General features: G+C 38.7%; 1 protein-coding gene across 1 annotated transcript in view; it reads right to left on the bottom strand.

The window, feature by feature from the left end:
• The window catches only part of FAM81A (family with sequence similarity 81 member A), a gene marked incomplete at both ends in the record, with an annotated part of 39,374 nt that extends 22,748 nt beyond the window's left edge, over positions 1 to 16,626 (bottom strand). Inside the window, 2 exons of the mRNA XM_084240391.1 lie at positions 15,463 to 15,736; positions 16,580 to 16,626. Coding sequence (XP_084096517.1) covers positions 15,463 to 15,736; positions 16,580 to 16,626 — 321 coding nt within the window. The remainder of the gene's footprint in view (positions 1 to 15,462; positions 15,737 to 16,579) is intronic.
• Between the last annotated feature and the right edge of the window lie 1,920 nt (positions 16,627 to 18,546).

Here is an 18,546-nt window from a genome sequence, read left to right as displayed (position 1 = left end):
ACCCTCACCACTCATCTAAGCCTAATTATTCCCCAAAGACCACACCTCTCAATAACATCACCTTGAAGGGTTAGACTTTCAACATATGAATGTGGGCAAAGAATACATTTAGTCTATAACAGGACCTAATTATTTTTTATTCAAGGTTCATCTATCTCCTATGTCATCTGTGCCTGGTTTAAGGGCTGTGTTATTCTTCCTCCCTCTGACTACTGGACCCCTTTAGGTATATTGTTTCTTTTTGTTCTCTGCTCAGTGGAGTAAAATTAGGGAGTTGGTCCTGCATATAGGGGAAGGTTTTATGGACTGAAGGTGCAGCCAAGGAGAGCACAGAGCCAGTCTCCAGGCGAGGTGCCAGGAAGCAGCTTCTCCATGCCCTGCTCTCCAAGCCCTCCCAGTTTGCAGACACGTTCCACTTCTTTCGTGCCACCTCGTGAGGGCAGGAGTTTCACTGAGCCACGTGGTGTGAGGTAGTAAGAATGGCCTTACCTGTCTGACTCCTAGCCATAGTGTCCAGACTTCATTCGCAGGCTCTCCTGAGTCAGTCTCTGCTGGCTCTCTCAGGCCTTCTTGCCTGCCTATTCAGCTGTTTAGGAACCTAATTCTGGAGTTGGGGGGAGTGGAGGCAGGCACACTAAACCAAAGCCTACCCATTACTTCCTGCACATAAAGGATATATTATGTGTCTTAAGGACACAGTCTTAAGAATACATGCCTGTGTATCTACAGTCCTGGCTCCTTAACCATGTTTCAGTGATGGGTCTAGAATAACAGTGGTCCCAACAGGCTAGATACCAAATCACCTAAGGATCCATGCTCAGCCTGTATCCCATCCTTATGCAACACATGACTCTACTTGTTACTAGTTAGTAATAAGTATCCTCTGTAATGGTACATTTGTGTGTATCTACTTGTTACTATTTATTTATAGATACAGTCATCTATATTTTAAACATGGTAGGTGAGCTTGTAGTTGTGTGAACATCATAGTGCATTCACACAAACACAGATGGTACAGTCCACTATATGTAGGAACCACTGACATGCAGTCCACCCTGACTGGAGCATTGCTATGGGGCAGTGTGCAAATGAACAAGAAAGCCCTATTAGAAGCATGTGATTATGCTTAGTTTTAGTGCTCCCTTTTTTCAAATTAAAAAAAAAAAATGACAGACATGCAGAAAAGTGCACTTATGTATACATTTTTAAGGATTTTCAAACTTGCTGATAAAAAGCAGAAAGTAGGAATATGAGGATTTTGTGTTTTCCTTATTGGAAACCTGGCTGAAACACTATAGATGGAGTGAGAGTAAGAGTAAAAAAAAAATGTCTAACTTAAAGGAATTTGGAGTTGCAAACCTATCTGTTATTTGCTATAGTTTCCAGCTTTTTCTCAATGAACCTTCTCTATTAAGAAGAATGCAAACTAGTTACAATCACCTGTGAATGACAAAACGTTAGTCATCTGAACACATTCTTGCAAGAAAACTTCAGATCTGACTAATCTGGTTCTGACACTCTCCCACTGATGAAAAGGCGTGATGCTCTCTCTCTTAGTAAGAAAAAACATTCATTAGTTATAGTTAATAGAAAGACTTATTGTGTAGGTAATGCTTTAAACCTTTGTTTATATTAAGGCTTAAGACCAGGGTTCTCAAACATCTTCAGGGTGCATAAGGATCCCCAGAGGGTTGTTAAATACATCAATCCCCAGGCTCCACCACTGGAGAACCAGTGCTGGGGAGAGGCCCAGAGATGTGCCTGACCACACCTGCGATGCCTTGCCTTAGACACTGGACAAAGCACAAAGACAATGATCAGTCTTATTTCGTTTGAGTTATTTGTCAATCAGTAAAAAATCACTCAGCAAAAAAAAAGGAACAGCAATCACAAAAGAAAAGCTAAAAATAAAATTTTTAGAAGTTTAATCTTTCTAGTAAGCAAGGGAACAAGAAACAAAAAGCAGACCATTACATTGTGGGGTTGGATAGTGAATATGGGGGTTGCATGGGTGTGTAGGGACTATATGGGAACTCTGCTCCCCTAAAACTGCTCTAAAAAATAAAGCCTATATAAAATAAAAACAATTTTCAATCATAACATTTTCACCTATTAAAGAAGCAAATATTTTTAATTCTTAATATTAAAATGTATATCGCAAATCAAACATGCATAATTGCCCTTCTGATACAACTTCCCTGGAACACAATCCATCAAAACATATTAATAAAGACATTAACCTTTGACCCAGTAACTCTAGTTACTGGAATTAATCTTAAAAGAAATAATAAGGGACATGCCAAAAATGTCTTCATAAGATTTTTTTTTAAGATCTTTTTATAGTACAGTACACATATTTATCAACACAGTATATTATTATGCAAGCACTAAGTTGATGGGGGGCTCTTAAGAACAAGGAAAAATGCACATAATTTAATATTAAGAAAAAAGATTACAAAATAAATATATAAAATGATTACAGCTGTGCATAAGATATATAAAATAATAATACAGAATATTAATATTTTGCTTATCCCTAGGGTGGGGTTACAGTTGATTCCTCTTTTTTGTACTTTCTACAATGCACTTATATTACTTCTATAACCAAAAAAAAGTGTGTGTGTGTATGTGTGTTATGCTTAGAAATAAGAAAAGCCCATTTAATATTCAGAATTTGTATGCAGATAAATATGATATTGTATCGGAAATATTGTATTAGAGCATTTTACTTGAATAATGTAGAAAAGAATTATACCTGAGCTTAACACAATACTCATGTTACTGAAAGGTAAATGAGGAAGGTATTAAAGAACTTACTATTGAAAGGAATTCTATGATAAAGCCGTAGAAAAGCATTCCCTCTATCAAGTCAGCAATGTTCCCTAATTTGTCATCCTGGAGCAATATATCCTCATGAGGTGTTTATTTGAAAAATGTTACTCCCTTAAATTATCATCAACTCTCAGCTATTGTCTATTCAATTCAAGGGATTGTTCAAAAAGGACAAACTCATGCAATTTACAGCAACATGGACGGAGCTGGAAGGGATCATGCTCAGAGAAATAAGCCAGAAAGAAAAAGAAAAATACCGGATGGTCTCGCTCATCGCAGGAACTTAGAAAACCTAAATAAGAGACCAGGAAAAAGACTAACTGCAATAAAGTAAAAATCAAAATCAACAAGCAACTATAGACCAGAGACATACTACAGTGGGGGCAGGGGAGGGGAAGAGGGATTTGGGTCAGAAAAAGGGGATGGGAATTGTATGGGAAATATAACCAAAATGAAAATGTATACATTATGCAAAAATGAAAACTCATGTAAGAATTATATAAAATAAAATAATTTATTAAAAAAAATTCAAGGGATTGTTTTCTGCTTACCCCTGTGTGCTGTGCATAGGCCTGCCTCCGGTGGTAAGTGCATGGCTTAAATTCATACAAAAATACATTTTAAAGAGCAATGAGGCTAGCACCTTGAAAAAGTAATGTTGCAAGTCTTCATTTATTTTTCCTAAGGTATGGCCTGTCTTTTATTTCTTTTTAAGATTTACTTATTTATGCATACAAGAACTGGGGTAAAGGCCAGAGATGCGGGGTTGGGGGGTGAGAGGGTTCATCAGAGACAGAGTGGGGAACAGAACAGGCAGACTGATTGAAATACTCTGCTGATGAGAGCAGTGTGCAAGACAGGAGAGGTCTGCTGCACCATGTGGGCATCTCCCCGGCCAGCTGCAGATCGAACTCTTGCTGCAGTGGCTGCAGACAGCTTCATAAGCTGTGCTTATTAACCCCTTGCCACCAGAGAGCCCCATGGCATGTCTTTTATAAAAGCTCCCTTCTCCAAATCAGTAAAGTAGGGCAGCTCGCATGAGCCTCCCAGGGCTTCTTAGATGGTCCACACAGCGGAGATAAGACCCAAGCCCCTGGGACCTACTCCACCCAATGGATGTGCTTGCCTGGGGGTAATAGGACATAGCTCTATGTTTCTTCATCTCCAGCTCCTTCTAGATTTGTGAGGATCCGGAAGTGAAAGTGGAGGGAGGCCCAACTGCAGCAGGGCAAGACTTCTAAGAATATCTCCCCACATGGCTTTTCATATTCCCACCAAGACTTAAAATGCCGCAGCAGTCTAGCCTCATATATCAAATCTCCTTCTTGGTATTTTCTAGACATCCAATGGAGCCTTGAAACTTGCCAAGTCCTAAGCAGAAGTCTCTTGACCTCCAACTTGCAGAAAATCCTATTGGCTCCATCTCCACAGAGATCCAAAATCCATCCTCTTCCCTCCATCTCCCCCATGACTCACCTAATCCAAGCTGTAGTCACCTTGCTCCTGAATGGCCGCAGTAGCCCCCAATCCATTTCCCTGCCCACATCCTTGCTCCCCTATAGTCTCCTCTCATGCAGTAACTAGAGGGGTATTTTTGAAACACCAATCAGTCTATAACTAATGGAAGGGCAGGGGTTTATTTATTTATTTATTTACTTACTTATTTACTTATTTAAAGATTGATTTATGTATGCATACAAGAGCTGGGGTGCAGGCCAGAGATGCAAGGGGTGAGAGGATTCACCAGAGACAGAGTGAGGAGCAGAACAGGCAGATGTACTGAAATACACTGCTGAATGGAACAGCAGGTGAGACAGGAGAGGTCTGCTGCACCATGTGGGTCACCTCCCTGGCCAGGGATCAAACTCGTGTTGTAGTGGCTATGGACAGTTTCATAGTGCTGCATCTGAACGCCTTAGCGCAGGGTTTTTAAATAATCTGTATTATTCATTAATATAAACCCAGCACCAAGAATATAAGTCAATTATTTAAAATTCTTTGCTTAAAATTAAATAATGACTTCTCATTCCCAAACTCCATCCTTCCCATCATAGCCTTCAACACTTAGGATCTGGCCCTATTCTCTGGCTCATGACATTCCAGTCCCTTTGGTTCTTATTCTGCTCCTCAAACATGCCACGCTTGCTCTTTTCTATTTATTTTCTTGGAACCTGTAGTTCCCCCTCTCCAGATTGTTCCTTACCTGTGTCTCCTCCCCCACGTCACCATCTTCTGTCATTCCAGCCTCAGTTCTCTTGTCACCTTACCCCCAACGCCCCAACAGGCCCACAATCACTGTCGTATTATTCTACCAGATCACTTGTCTTAGGCTGAAATTACCTTGTTTACTCAGCCTTTTCTCTCTGTAAACCCCACTAAAATGTGCAAAAGCCCCAAGCTGGGATTGGAATGCCTGGCTTACTCCATACTCCAGGACCTCTAAGAACACCTGGCTCCCACCTGGCAGCTGAGTAATGGATCAATTAATTTAGCTTTATGTTCCAGGATTTGGTCTTCCACAGGGAAGTCTCAGAAACTATATTTAGTTGATGCCCAAAAGTGATCAGGTCCTTGGGGACAGACTGAGACATACTAACACTTGTCCTGGAGACAGGGGGCAACATCAAAACACCAATTTTTTGATTTACATAGAAAAACCTCTAACAACAGAACTGAACTCAAATTCAGTATTCAATTGAATACTCAAATTCCATTCAATCAAATGTCTTCTCTCCCTAGAGCCCAGCCACATGACAAGCTAGGTCTAGTGGGTAGCATTAAAACAAAATGAATTTAGATAATTTGATGATTAATTACACGTCAGCTTGACTGGGCCAAGGGATGCTGAGATAGTTGGTTAAACATTGTTTCTGGATATGTCTGTGATAGTATTTCTGGAAGAGATCAGCATTTGAATTAGTAGATTGCGTAAAGCAGATATCTCTCCCCAAGGTGTGTGTGTACATGGGGGAGGGGAAGCCATCCAATCCTTTCAGGGCTATAACAGGGCAAAAAGAGGAGGAAGGTGGAATTTGCTTTCTGCCTGACTTTTGAGCTGGGACATCACAGATCTTTTCCTGCCATGGGGATCCTGGTTCTCAGATCTTCAGACCTGGAATGGAATGTACACGATTGCCTCTCTGGCTATCAGACCTTGAAGCTACACCTGGAAGGGTCTTTCCTGGGTCTCCAGCTTGTGGAAAGCAGGAGGTGGGACTTCACATTCCCATAATGATATGAGACAATGTCTTATAATAAAACACTGTGTGTATGCCCATATACACACCTGTATGTACATATATATTCTATGGACTTTTTTTTCTTTCAAGGATTTATTTATTTATTTATGCATACAAGAACTGGGGTATAAGTCAGCCAAACTGACGTGTAATTAATCATCAAATTATCTAAATTAATTTTGTTTTAATGCTACCCACTAGACCTAGCTTGTCATGTGGCTGGTCGGGGGTGAGAGGATTCACCAGAGAGAGTGGAAGCACAACAGGCAGATCTACTGAAACACAATGCTGAGGGGAGCAGTGGGTGAGGCAGGAGAGGTCTGCTGTGCCATGTGGGTTGCTCCATGGCCACCCAGGGATCGAACTTGTGCTACAGTGGCTGGCGATAGCTTGATAGTGCTGTCTTTAACCCCTGCGCCACCAGGGAGTATGTATATGGACTTAATGTGTGTATATATGTATATATATAAACAGTATATGTACTGTTTCTCTGGAGAACACTGACTAATACAGATGGTAATCACCAAAGTCCCTCTTCTGATATGCCTGTTTCAATGGGATCAGATCACTCAGCTGTAGGCTGAAATTCTCTTTTTAGATAGAATACATAAAATCCAGCAGCCAAAATTCTCTTCTGGCAGTGCTAGATGTACACTGAACCAAGTTCCTACCTGTCCATCCAAATATTCGTGAACATCATTGTCCACGCCAGTTTTGACATACTAATAAAGCCTAACGCTGCATTCATTACTTGAGTCTTCCCAGCCATTTGAAGCTTATTGAACTACAAAATTATATATAATACAGCCAATTAGATGAGGGTTTGATACAGTTTCCCATTATACAACTAGGTCAAAGTCACTACCCTAAACCAGCAGGACCTTATGAAGCTTGATTACACATAAGGCAGCAGTAGATCTGCAGTATCCAACTAGCCAGGTAACAAGCCCCACCACCCGGGTATAAAGGCCAGAGACAGAGGGAAAGTCCTAAGATTACATAGGGGTCCAAACCACTTCCCCAAGTCATCAAACTGGCATGGAAGGAAAAGCTTACAACCAACCAAAGAACCTTACTTAGACTGCTTATCAGGACTTAGCTCCCAGGGATTGATAATAATTTAAATCAAAAACAGTATGGATAATCTAGATATGTATAATTCATAGTTGACTACATTAACTCTTCTAAATTTATAATGATGATGCGAATTTACAGAAAGATTTTGAAGAATAAATAATTGATAGCACACTTCACATTGCAAGGCAAAATGCCAAAGGAGACAAATGGTGGGAGATGTATTAAAACAACAGTCTTTCATTCAACATTTATCAAGCACCTACTGTGTACTAGTACATGAAATTCACCTGTTTTGACCTTGGAATCTGCTGATAAGAATATGGGTAATGATTACAGGGTTCTGGAAGAGGCTTTGATTATGAAACATTTATTGAGCTCCAGCTTTGTGCTATACTAAAAATAAAGTTGACTCAGATCACATAGTCTACTAGCTTGACAATATATTTAACTTTTCTTCCAACATATTTAACTTTTCTTCAGAGCCACACAGTAAACAATCAAAGATTTATCAAAGCAAATTTACCAAGATGTAGTATTAACATCTTAATTTGACTAGCTCTATCAGGAGCTTCAAGCAGATTTTTACAAAATAAATAAAAAGTTTACAAAGTAAGTAAACTTTTACTGAGTGAGCTAAAAAACAAGTATAAACCAGTAAAACTAAGCAATTTACAGAAGTTCATTAAGAATCTACAGACAAAAATTATACTTTTCACATCATCTAAATGCAATTTTACTACCTTCACACTTCTTTGCTTTAAAGATGCAAATACTTCCTTTTCATAATACCTACCCTCCCAATTTTTATTACTTAGAAAGACTTACTTTCAGTACTTTTAAAATTTTTATCTACATGATTTCATTTTAACAAAATTTGGCTAGTATGTAGCAATTCTGATGTCTCCTAATTTTGATTATGTTTCATATATGAGCCTACAGAATCCCCAAACTTCTTTCTGTTTCTTTATAATGACATATAGTTATTACCAGCTATAAAAAAGTAAATACTCATATACGCAAAGAAAATTTTTTCCAGAATTAGATTTCGCTGTTTTCCCTCTCTACAACAGAAATCATCTTCTCATTTGCGAAAGTGCACACTCCTAAAACATATGTAAATAGAAATGAGTACTGTCTGGTTAAGGCAAAAATAATCATTACATAAAATGTGCTTCAGATGGAAAAATAGCAGGATTGAAATTACTTTAAAACATGCTTCATTGTAAATTCTTTTAAAAAATAATCTTAAAGAAACTCACATTAAGGAAAAATTTCTGTTATAGGACATCTCAAAGAAAAACAATCAGCAAAAGCATTGATGACGTTGGATTCCTAGGCATGTCTGCTAATAACTCTATCTAAATAGTTCGTTGAATTCACATCAAAGGGATGATGGACTGGGGAGAACTTAGCGAGAAATAAAGTTAGATTTACCTAGTTTCATGAAGAAATTCTCCCTAAATGGGCGAAATGCTCAGAAAGCGAATGGCTGAGAACATGTGAGAGGTGGTTGCCTTAAATCAGCGGTAAAGAAGAGTTCCCAAGAGGCAAAGCAGAAAGGGAAAAGAATATATTTTGGAATTTGACAACCTGAGTTTAGTCCCAATTACTGGCCTTGAGATCTCAGACAAGTGCCTTCATTTCCCTGGGCTTTGGCCAGGACACAGTTTGCACAGATCACGTCAGGGACTTTACTACCCCTTTTTGCTACCAGCAAATCTGCAACTGGCTTCATTTTGAACTGGACATTTATTCACAGAATAAGTGTTCATGGTATTTTTCTCCAAATATTGTGCTAAGAGACACAAAGATGAAAAACAAAATTCCTTTCTTTTTGAAGAGTTCACTATCCATCGGGGGGGACACACGTAAAGAAACAATGTCAATCCTACACAATGAATTCTATGGTCACAGTGGCAAATGCGAGATGCCTAGGATACATTAAGAGCAAGAGAATTGGGACAACAGAGAAACTGGCAGGAAGGGCTCCCTGGAATGAAGAAACTATTAAATAGTATTGAGCATTCAGCTGAGGTTAGAAAAAACATATTTTAAATGGTTCTGATTAGTACATAGCAGCATCCAAAGGAGAAATTATTGCCTAGATCCACAATTGCAGCTAAAGCATGATCACTTATTACACTGATAGAAAAAAATTAAGTCCACAATTTTCCACGGGTACAGTTATAGTCTCTGCTTTTACCTGAGGACAGTAAGGCCAGAATAGAGTGGCTTCAGTCTCTAGTTTGTCCACCATCCACATGGGCAAAGGGGAACCAGCTGAATACCCACAGGGAAAAAGCTGGGCATGGAAAGAAAGGGGAGGTCAGACTATTTTCTAATATGGACAAAAGGTGTCTGTACTTTTTTATGAGGTACTTCTTTTGCTGTTAGTTGAGGGGATAGAAACCTGAGAATTATTATTTATGCCCATCTCTTTGACTTTATCCATCTCCCTCTGTAGATGTGGGTGTAACAGGACTATTAGGCCCCCATGGATAGCTAACTCTTTTCTAAATTGAAATATTTAAGTAGGGTTCTTCAGTTTTGTGAAGTGGACAAATTGGGATTGCCAAATCATTTAGTTTCTGGAATAAAACTGCCTTAGCACTCAAATATAAAACTGGAAAGATCATTCTAAAAACAGACACCACCTTCCAAAACCAAGTAAATTGTCCATGGCAATCTCCTATACTTTCTAGGCCCTCTCTGATGTCATTACAGGTCTTTGCTCGTAAGCAATTATATCTGACCCTGGCTCACTTAGGAGAAAAAATGGAATCCACTGGAAAAATATAGGGGAGAGGTACACATATTCAATAGGGTTGCTGGGGGTCCAGAGTGAGAAAAAGACACAAGCAGTATTTCCTAGGAGCTAGAAAGAAGGAACCTTGGCCAGGGTCCTGCAAGCATAGACACTGCAGGGAAGAGGCTGCAGCCTTCTCCAGTTCTTAGACAATTCTGCTCAGGTGTCAAATCTCACCTGAAGCACCAGTCTCAATACCCTGGCCTGCATTATGGGCTCCAATCCTCTTTAACCAAAAAGGTGACTGACAAAGCACCCTGATCAACATTCAACCAATCTGGATCCAAAGGAAGAAAGGTAAACCTCAAAAGAAATTCAAATTGCTGTGACCAAAAGAAATTGGAATGGATGTCATCAGTCAACAAAGCAACAAAGATCTGCTACCTCCCCTTAATAACAAACACATAGTCTTGTCCTATACACCACAGGAAGTGTAGGCCAAACATTTTAGAACCCTTAAGAAAAAAGTACTTCAGAATAATGTTGGCAGTGGGTTTGTCGTATATGGCTTTTATCATGTTAAGGTATGTTCCTTCTATCCCGAGAATTTCAAGGGCCTTCATTATAAATGGATGTTGGACTTTGTCAGATGTTTTCTCAGCATCTATTGATATGATCATGTGGTTTTTATTTTTCTTTTTGTTGATATGTTGGATTACACTGATCAATTTTCATATGTTGAACTATCCTTGTGCCCCTGGGATGAATCCCACTTGATTGTGGTGTATTATCCCTTTGATGCATTGTTGGATTCTGTTGGCAAGGATTTTGTTGAGGATTTTTGCATCAGTGTTCATTAGGGAGATTGGCCTGTAATTTTCTTTTCTTTTTTTTTTTTTTTTTGTGCTCTTTATTTGGCTTTGGTATTAGTGTAATAATGTTGCCTTCGTCCACAAAAGCATTGATTCAAAAGAACACCTGTACCCCTATGTGGTTCTTCAAAAGATACCATTATTTACAATAGGTAAAACCTGGAAACAACCCAAATGCCCAAAAATAGATGACTGGATCAAGAAGATGTGGCATATATACACAATGGAATATTATTCAGCAATCAAAAAAGATGAACTCATGCCATTCGCAGCAATGTGGATGGAACTAGAAGGAATTATGCTCAGTGAAATAAGCCAGAAGGAAAAAGAAAAACATCCCATGGTTTCACTTATAGCAGGAATATAGGGGAACCAAATAAGACATCAGTGTAAAAAAATAATAACAGTACAAAACACAACAAAGCAAAAACGGACAATTATAAATCAGAGACATACTGCAGGGGAGGAGGAGGGAGAGGGATCAGAGGGAGGGAGGGAGGAGCACAGGGGACTGAGGTGATGGCGCACGGGTGCACTGAGGAAGGAAACTCTGTGGGGACTACACCTGAGGGAGTAGGGGGAAGCAAATATTGTTTAAAAATGAACAATGATTTAAAAAAAATAAATAAATATAAAAAAAAGAAAAAGAAAAATGTACTTCAATTAGGGTATAGTTCTGAATGAAAAGAAATGTGAGAATCTCAAAGAACAGTAAATGTTGGTAACTATGTTGCACCCCAAGATCCCATCTAGGTATAAATTACAGCAAAAATTAATAAAACCAAGAGTGGGTTGTTTTGAAGAACTGAAAGACTCAGTATTGTTGAGTTAGCAGTTCTCCCTCAATTAATCTGTGTTCAAAGCAATCTCTCAAAATTTCAGCAAGCTTTTTTACAGAAACTAACAAACTAATCCTAAAATTTACATGAAAATGCAAGGGAGTTAGAATAGCTAAAAGGATTTAGAACAGAAAAACAAAGTTGAAAGACTTATACTACCTGATTTCAAAATGTACTCTAAAGCTAGAAATTAAGGCACAAAAGGCCTCCCTGGTGGCACAGGGGTTAAGTCACAGCACTATCAAGCTGTCAACAGCCATCACAATAAGAGTTTGACCCCTGGCCAGGGAGCTGACACACATGGCACAGCCGACCTTGCCTGTCTTGACCACTGCTCCCCTCAGCAGTGTATTTCAGCCAATCTGCCTTTTCTGCTCCCCACTCTGTCTCCGGTGAATCCTCTCACCACCACCCCCCTCACACACATCTGGCCTGTACCCCGGTTCTTGTAGGCATAAACAAATAAATCTTTTTAAAAACATTAAGGTACTATGGTATTGGCACAGAAAAACCATACAGATCAATGGGATCCAAAAATAAATCCCTTTACTTTATGGTCAATTGATTTTTTTTTGACAAAGGGACAGATGAGAAAATGATAGATTTTCCTTGGATAGTCATATGAAAAACAATTAACTTAGACCTTTACCTCTCTTCATATATGAAAATTAAGTCAAAACAGATCAGACATCTAACTGTAAGAACTAAAACTAAACATTTGAAGAAAACATTGGGGAAATTCTTTGTGACCTTATGTTAAGCAGAGTTTCTCAGACACAACACCAAAGTATAAATCATAAAAGAAAGAACTGGTCAATTAGACTTCACTAAAATTTTTCAAATGTGTTCTTCAAAAGATACCATTAGGAAAATGGAAATATAAGACACAGAAAGGGAGTATCTTTACATATCTGATAGAGGTCTTGTACCTAGGCTATATTAAGAACTTTTACAATTCAATAATAAGAAAAAAAATACAATTTAAAAACAGGTTTGTGACGCATACTGTGCAACATAGATGAACCTTGAAAACTGCATGCTGAGTGAAATAACCCAACCACAAATGGACAAATACCACATGGTTCTATAAGGAACAAATTTAAATAGGCAAATTCACAGAGAAAGAAAGTAGAATAGGCCTCCTTGGTAACCAGGCACAGGGTTAAAGTCTCAGCTTTATCAGGCTATCGCCAGCCACTGGGGCCTGAGTTCGATCTCCGGCCAGGGAGCAACCCACATGGCACAGCAGACCTCTCCTGTCTTCCCGCTGCTCCCCTCAGCAGTGTACTTCAGTGGATCTGTCTATTCTATTCCCCACTGTGTCTCCAGTGAATCCTCTCACCACCCCGCACTTCTGGCCTATACCCCAGTTCTTGAGAAAAATAAAGTAGAAAAGAAGTTGTCAGGAGGATAGGGGAGTGTGAATAGGGAGTTACTATTTAATGAATTTCTTTTTCGGTTGAAACAGACTTGGAAAGATTTGGAAATGGCTAGTAGTGATGGTTATGTATGATATAGTAAATGTACTTAATGTCACTGAAATAGAGACTTAAAACTGGTTAAAATGATAAATATATTACTACAATAAAAAAATCAATTTTTAAAAAATAGGCAGGAGACTTGAAGAAGAAAGAAATGACCAAAAAAAAGATGAAAAAGTGCTCAACATGATCATTAGGAAAATGCAAATCAAAACCACAATGAAATAGTACTACATCCATATTTTACATATATATGTAACTCTTACTGTAAGCAAGAATTCTGGCCTTACTATATGACTATATTAAGAAAATAAATAAAGAGATAATATCAAGTATTGGTAAGGATGTAGAGAAACTAGAAGCGTCATATATTGCTGATGTGACTGGTATGGGAATAGTAAAGCTTTTTTTTTAATTAGCACGATCATTTTATTTTATTTTATTTTTGTGTTGAAGAACTGGGTTGCAGGGTGTGAGAGGACTCACAAGAGACAGAGTAGGGAGCAGAACAGGCGGATTTATTGAAATAGACTGCTTAGGGGAGCAGCAGGTGAGACGGGAAAGGTCTGCCACGCTATATCTGGGTTAGCCCCAGGCCACGGCAGTGATAGGAGTGAGACTTAACGCCTAGGCCACCAGGGAGGCACTGGTAGGGCATTTTGGAAAATTGTTTGGCTAGGTTTTCAAAAGTTAAATATAAGCTTACTTTAAGATCCAGCAATTCCATTCCTAGTAATTTAACCCCAGAAAAATGAAAACATGTCTCCATTCAAAGACTTGTACATGGTGTTTATGTCAGCTGTATTCATAAAAGCTAAAATCCAGAAGCAATCCAAAAGTCCATCAAATAATGAAAGGGTAACCAGGATAAGCTCTATCAACAGAATAGGATACTACTCAGACACACGAAAGAACTGCCTACCTATAATACTAGAACACAGCTGAATCTCAAAAAAAAAAAATTAGTTAAGTGAAACAAGTCAGATGCTAAAGACTTCATAATGTAAGATGCCATTTATATGAAATGTCCAGATAAGACAAGTTTATAGAGACTAAAAGCAGATTAGTGGTTGTCTGGAGCTGGGATAGAAGTAGAGATTGCAAACAAGCTTATATAAATTTTGGGGTGGGGGGGGCAATGAAAATGTTCTATAACTAAATTGTGTTGATAGTTACATGATTCTATAAATTTACTAAGTCTCACTAACTATACACTTAAAATGGATTAATTTTTGCAACTTCTAAATTATACCTCAATTAAAGCTATTAAAATATAAATAACAAATCTGACACTAAAAAATGAAACTTAATTTCAGGGAGCATAATTAAGATACAATCTCCATGTATTAATCTAGTCACATATCATTTATTCATATATTTAAAAATTATATATGAAGAATAGTCATTGCAATGGAAGCCTAGGCACTAAATGATTTTAAGTTTTCTAAAGTAAATTGTGTGGCCCCTGTAATTCCTCAACAAATAGCAGTCAATTTAAAATTCTAAAAATAGGGCTTCCCCGGTGGCGCAACAGTTGAGTGCTGGGCTGCGAAGCTGCCCGCATCCTTTGCAGCGCCGGTTCGATCCCCGGCTACAGCGCCGGTTCGATCCCCGGCCACCGCAGAGGGTCCCACATGGCGCGCAGACCTCACCTGCTGTGCCCTCTGCTCCCAGCAGAGTACTTCAGCAGTGTACTTCGGTCCTTCTGCCTCTTCTGCTCCCCGCTCTGGCTCTGGTGAATTCTCTCACCCTCCCACGCTTCTGACTGTACCCAGTGTTTATATAAATAAATAAACAAATAAATCTTTAAAAATAATAATAAAATAAAAGCTAGAAAAAAAATAAATAAAATTCTAAAAATAGACAAAATTGGCCTTTTATTGAGCTCATCACAGAGAAAAATAAAGTAATAAAAGGGGAGTCTAAGAAGCAATTCAAATCCTCAGATTGCTTGAGTAATAAACTGTATTACATATGATCATTATGACCTAGAATCATTTAATCTGAGCAGCAAAGGCTGACCTAGTAATTGATGTAATAGCTGTCTTCAGTGATATGAAGGGTTTTACAGGGAAATTATGTGAATTATTCTCCTTTGTCTTCATTGAGAGCCAAACAAAACAAACTGATCTAATAATCAGTAAAGTAAATTTAGATTAAACACAAATAACACTGATGGCAACAGCTATCAAATAGTGCAGTAAATTTAACTAGGATATTTGTTCAAGCTGTTTTGCTGGTGATCGTTAGGAAGAGCCAAGATAGACAGCTTTGAACTGAACACATAACTGCCTGGGAGATGGACAGAGTTGGCCAGCCCCTGACATGGAGCAAGATTGGAAAGAAATAGAGCTCAGTGCCTTTCACACACCTTACCTCTATATCCCGATTAAGTTGCTTCACAATGGCAGTTATGTTTCTGATGTGCTCCTCCAGGAAAAGCCTGGCCAAGCGGTCGCCGCCCCCTTTGTTTTGCATTTTCTGCAAACTGTTGACAATGTCGTCTTTTATCCGGAAGGCGTGCTCCACAAGCGCTGCGGTGGTTTTCTCGTGGCAAAGAATCCTGTCTTCTAGTTGTTCCACTAGGCTTACAGATGAGTAGGGGGCCATAGTCAAGGACTGGCTGTGTCGGGGCATAGTTCTAACTCGCCTACAGAAGAGAGTCACAGTACCAAGGTTGTTAGTTGGGAGAAAATAATTTTAAAAGCCAAATTCAAGACTTTCCAGAGAAGAAAATGCATATTATCTATCCCTGAAAGCTACATGGGATTTGAGGCAGAGTTTCTACCTAAAGGAGCTTTTTTTGTGAGCCAGGCAACATCCTTAAACAATCATACCCACAGAGTTAAGTGTGCTGGTAACAGGCCCCAAAACCAAAAAGCTGACAAAATTGGGCACATGGAGATTCCCCAGTATTAGCTGCACTATCAAGGACAGGCTATCCCAAAATCTCCTGACATGCCCTCCTCTTCCCTGCCCCCAAAGCAGTGGTTACAAACTCAAGTGTCTACACATTCAGGCATCTGACAAAAAGGAATGAAGCACAGTACATACAGTGCAATGGGGACTGGTGGGGACTTCGGAAAACTAGAAAGAGCTTTGTTCAATCAAAGGGAGCCACAATCCTGCTCTGCCCACGAGTGACCATTGGGGAATGCAGGTCTGTTTTTTCAGACATCTAATATTTCAAGAAGAACTAAGAAATCCAAACTTGTAATTGAAACCACTGTATTTGTAAATGTTAATTAATTTAAATAGCATTTAAGATGACACAGGCCAAACAATGTAGCTCCATGAGTCAATTTTGGCCCATGGACATCCAATTTCCCCTAACAGTCACCAGATACTACAAATTAGAAGCTGGAAAAGGGACACAACAGTACTTCTGTTGCCCTTGAACAAAATCACTCTTGGATAATGTAACAACAACATGCTCATGGGATTGGTGGAAAGGAAAAGTATACCTTAGATGCATATTTTCCATATATTATACCTTTCCTTGGTGACAAGAGAAGGAAATACAGTGCTCCGTTGGGCCATTTTCTTTTTAATAATTCACATCTGTTGAGAAAACAAGCATTAAATTATTTAACAGTTTACATCTAGAATTTAAATGACCTCTAAAGCTTATTATTAAGTTACTAAATGGAGTGCAGAGTATGCTGACACACTGCTCAGTTATATTAAATGCTTTATATTTTATATATAAACAGCAAATGTGTCTAAATAAGGAAAAAAGATCTAGCAAAATCAAAATGCATCTGAAATTAATACTGCTGAGCCTCACAAGACAGATCAACAAGGACTGTTTAATGGAGTTCCCTCACCCCATATCTGCTTCTCAAACTTAAAAAACCATTTTTATAGAAACAAGAATTTTTAGCAGATTTATTCAATCTTGTACTTCTCTGTAGAAATTTAGAGGGTGGGAACTACCTAAGTAAATTCTGAGCAAATTGAGTAAAGTCTGTAGCAAAAGAAGAGTTTCTAAATTAATCTTAACTAAAATAATGCATAGTCAATGAGATGTGATTTGGGGAAAACTATCTTTCCACTAAGAGAATGATAATCACCTTTAAAACTTTATTATAAACTTTATTATAAGATACAGTCTTGCATATTTGATCACCACAACACATTAGAAATCTGGACAAAACTGGAGGGTTTTTAAACCTTTCATAACTTAGGTTTCCCAATACTGCTGTTAACTGCATTAAAACAATGAATGCTTAGTAACTGTGATCTGATTCAGTAATTAGTTCTCATTTAGATGCTGGATTCAGAAAGCATTTCTGATTGAAACCATTGTTTTGGCATCATTTCTCCAGTGTGTTATTTTTAGAGTTTCAGAATGTGAACATTTCACTTTCCTAGACAAAGAACTTTGAATTTAAACAAATTACATTTAAGAAAAAAAATGATTCATGCCAAACAAGCTATGATGCCAGAGGAGTTCTTCAGTATCAAAGAAAATAATTTCTGCCGTTTAGACTAAATAAAATTAAATCAGGTGGAAGATAGATGTTAATATCTGGAATCAAAACATCTATACTATTTTGAAGTTGTAAAATCCCTCAGTAGAGATCTAATCTATAGAATAGCCTAACCCCAACCTAAGAAACATTTATTTAAAATTACATCAAATTAAAAGGCTTTTATACTGTGAAAGAAAATAAAAGATTAAAAGACATTAAAAAAAGAAACATTTATTTGCTATCTATCTGTACTTATAAAGGTAAGACCAAAAAATCTCCATCCTCAAGGGTTTCATGGCCTACAGAGAAAGACAGGCTCCAAACCAACCAGGTAACAATAGGCTAAGTGAGTTATCAAATGAACAGAAACGCCTGGAGGGAAGAAAGGTGAGTGCTTCCTTTTTCCTGGGTCAGGGAATTACTGACAAGAATGAATGGGGGCCTCCCCGGTGGAGCAGCGGTTGAGTGCTGGGTTGTGAGGCTGCCGGCGGCCTCTGCGGCGCAGGTTCGATCCCCGGCTGCTCCCCGGCCACCAGAGGAGGGTCCCACATGGCGCGCAGACCTCTCCTGCTGCCCGCTGCTCCCCTCAGCAGTGTACTTCGGTCCTTCTGCCTGCTCTACTCCCCGCTCTGGCTCTGGTGAATTCTCTCGCCCTCCCACGCTTCTGACTGTACCCAGTGCTTGTATAAACAAAACAAACAAACAAACAAATAAATAAATAAAACATGCCTCTATTAAAAAAAAATATTAAAAAAAAAAAAGAATGAATAGGATTTCCCAGAGCAGAGACTAGAAAAGACTGTTTCATATCTTCATCCTCAACACTCCAACACTACTACCTCTACTTCTCTCCTCTCAGACCATCTGGCCTATCCCCCCTTTCCAGTTTCATCCTTGGCCACTCTTACCTGCTCCAGTCAATGCTAACCTTCCCCACTACTCTGTCCTTGAATATGCCATGCACTCTGCTACCAACATACCTTTG

The sequence above is a fragment of the Talpa europaea genome, assembly GCF_964194135.1.
Source record: "Talpa europaea genome assembly, chromosome: 8".
Taxonomy (NCBI): domain Eukaryota; kingdom Metazoa; phylum Chordata; class Mammalia; order Eulipotyphla; family Talpidae; genus Talpa; species Talpa europaea.
This window is presented reverse-complemented; position numbering and strand designations above follow the sequence as displayed.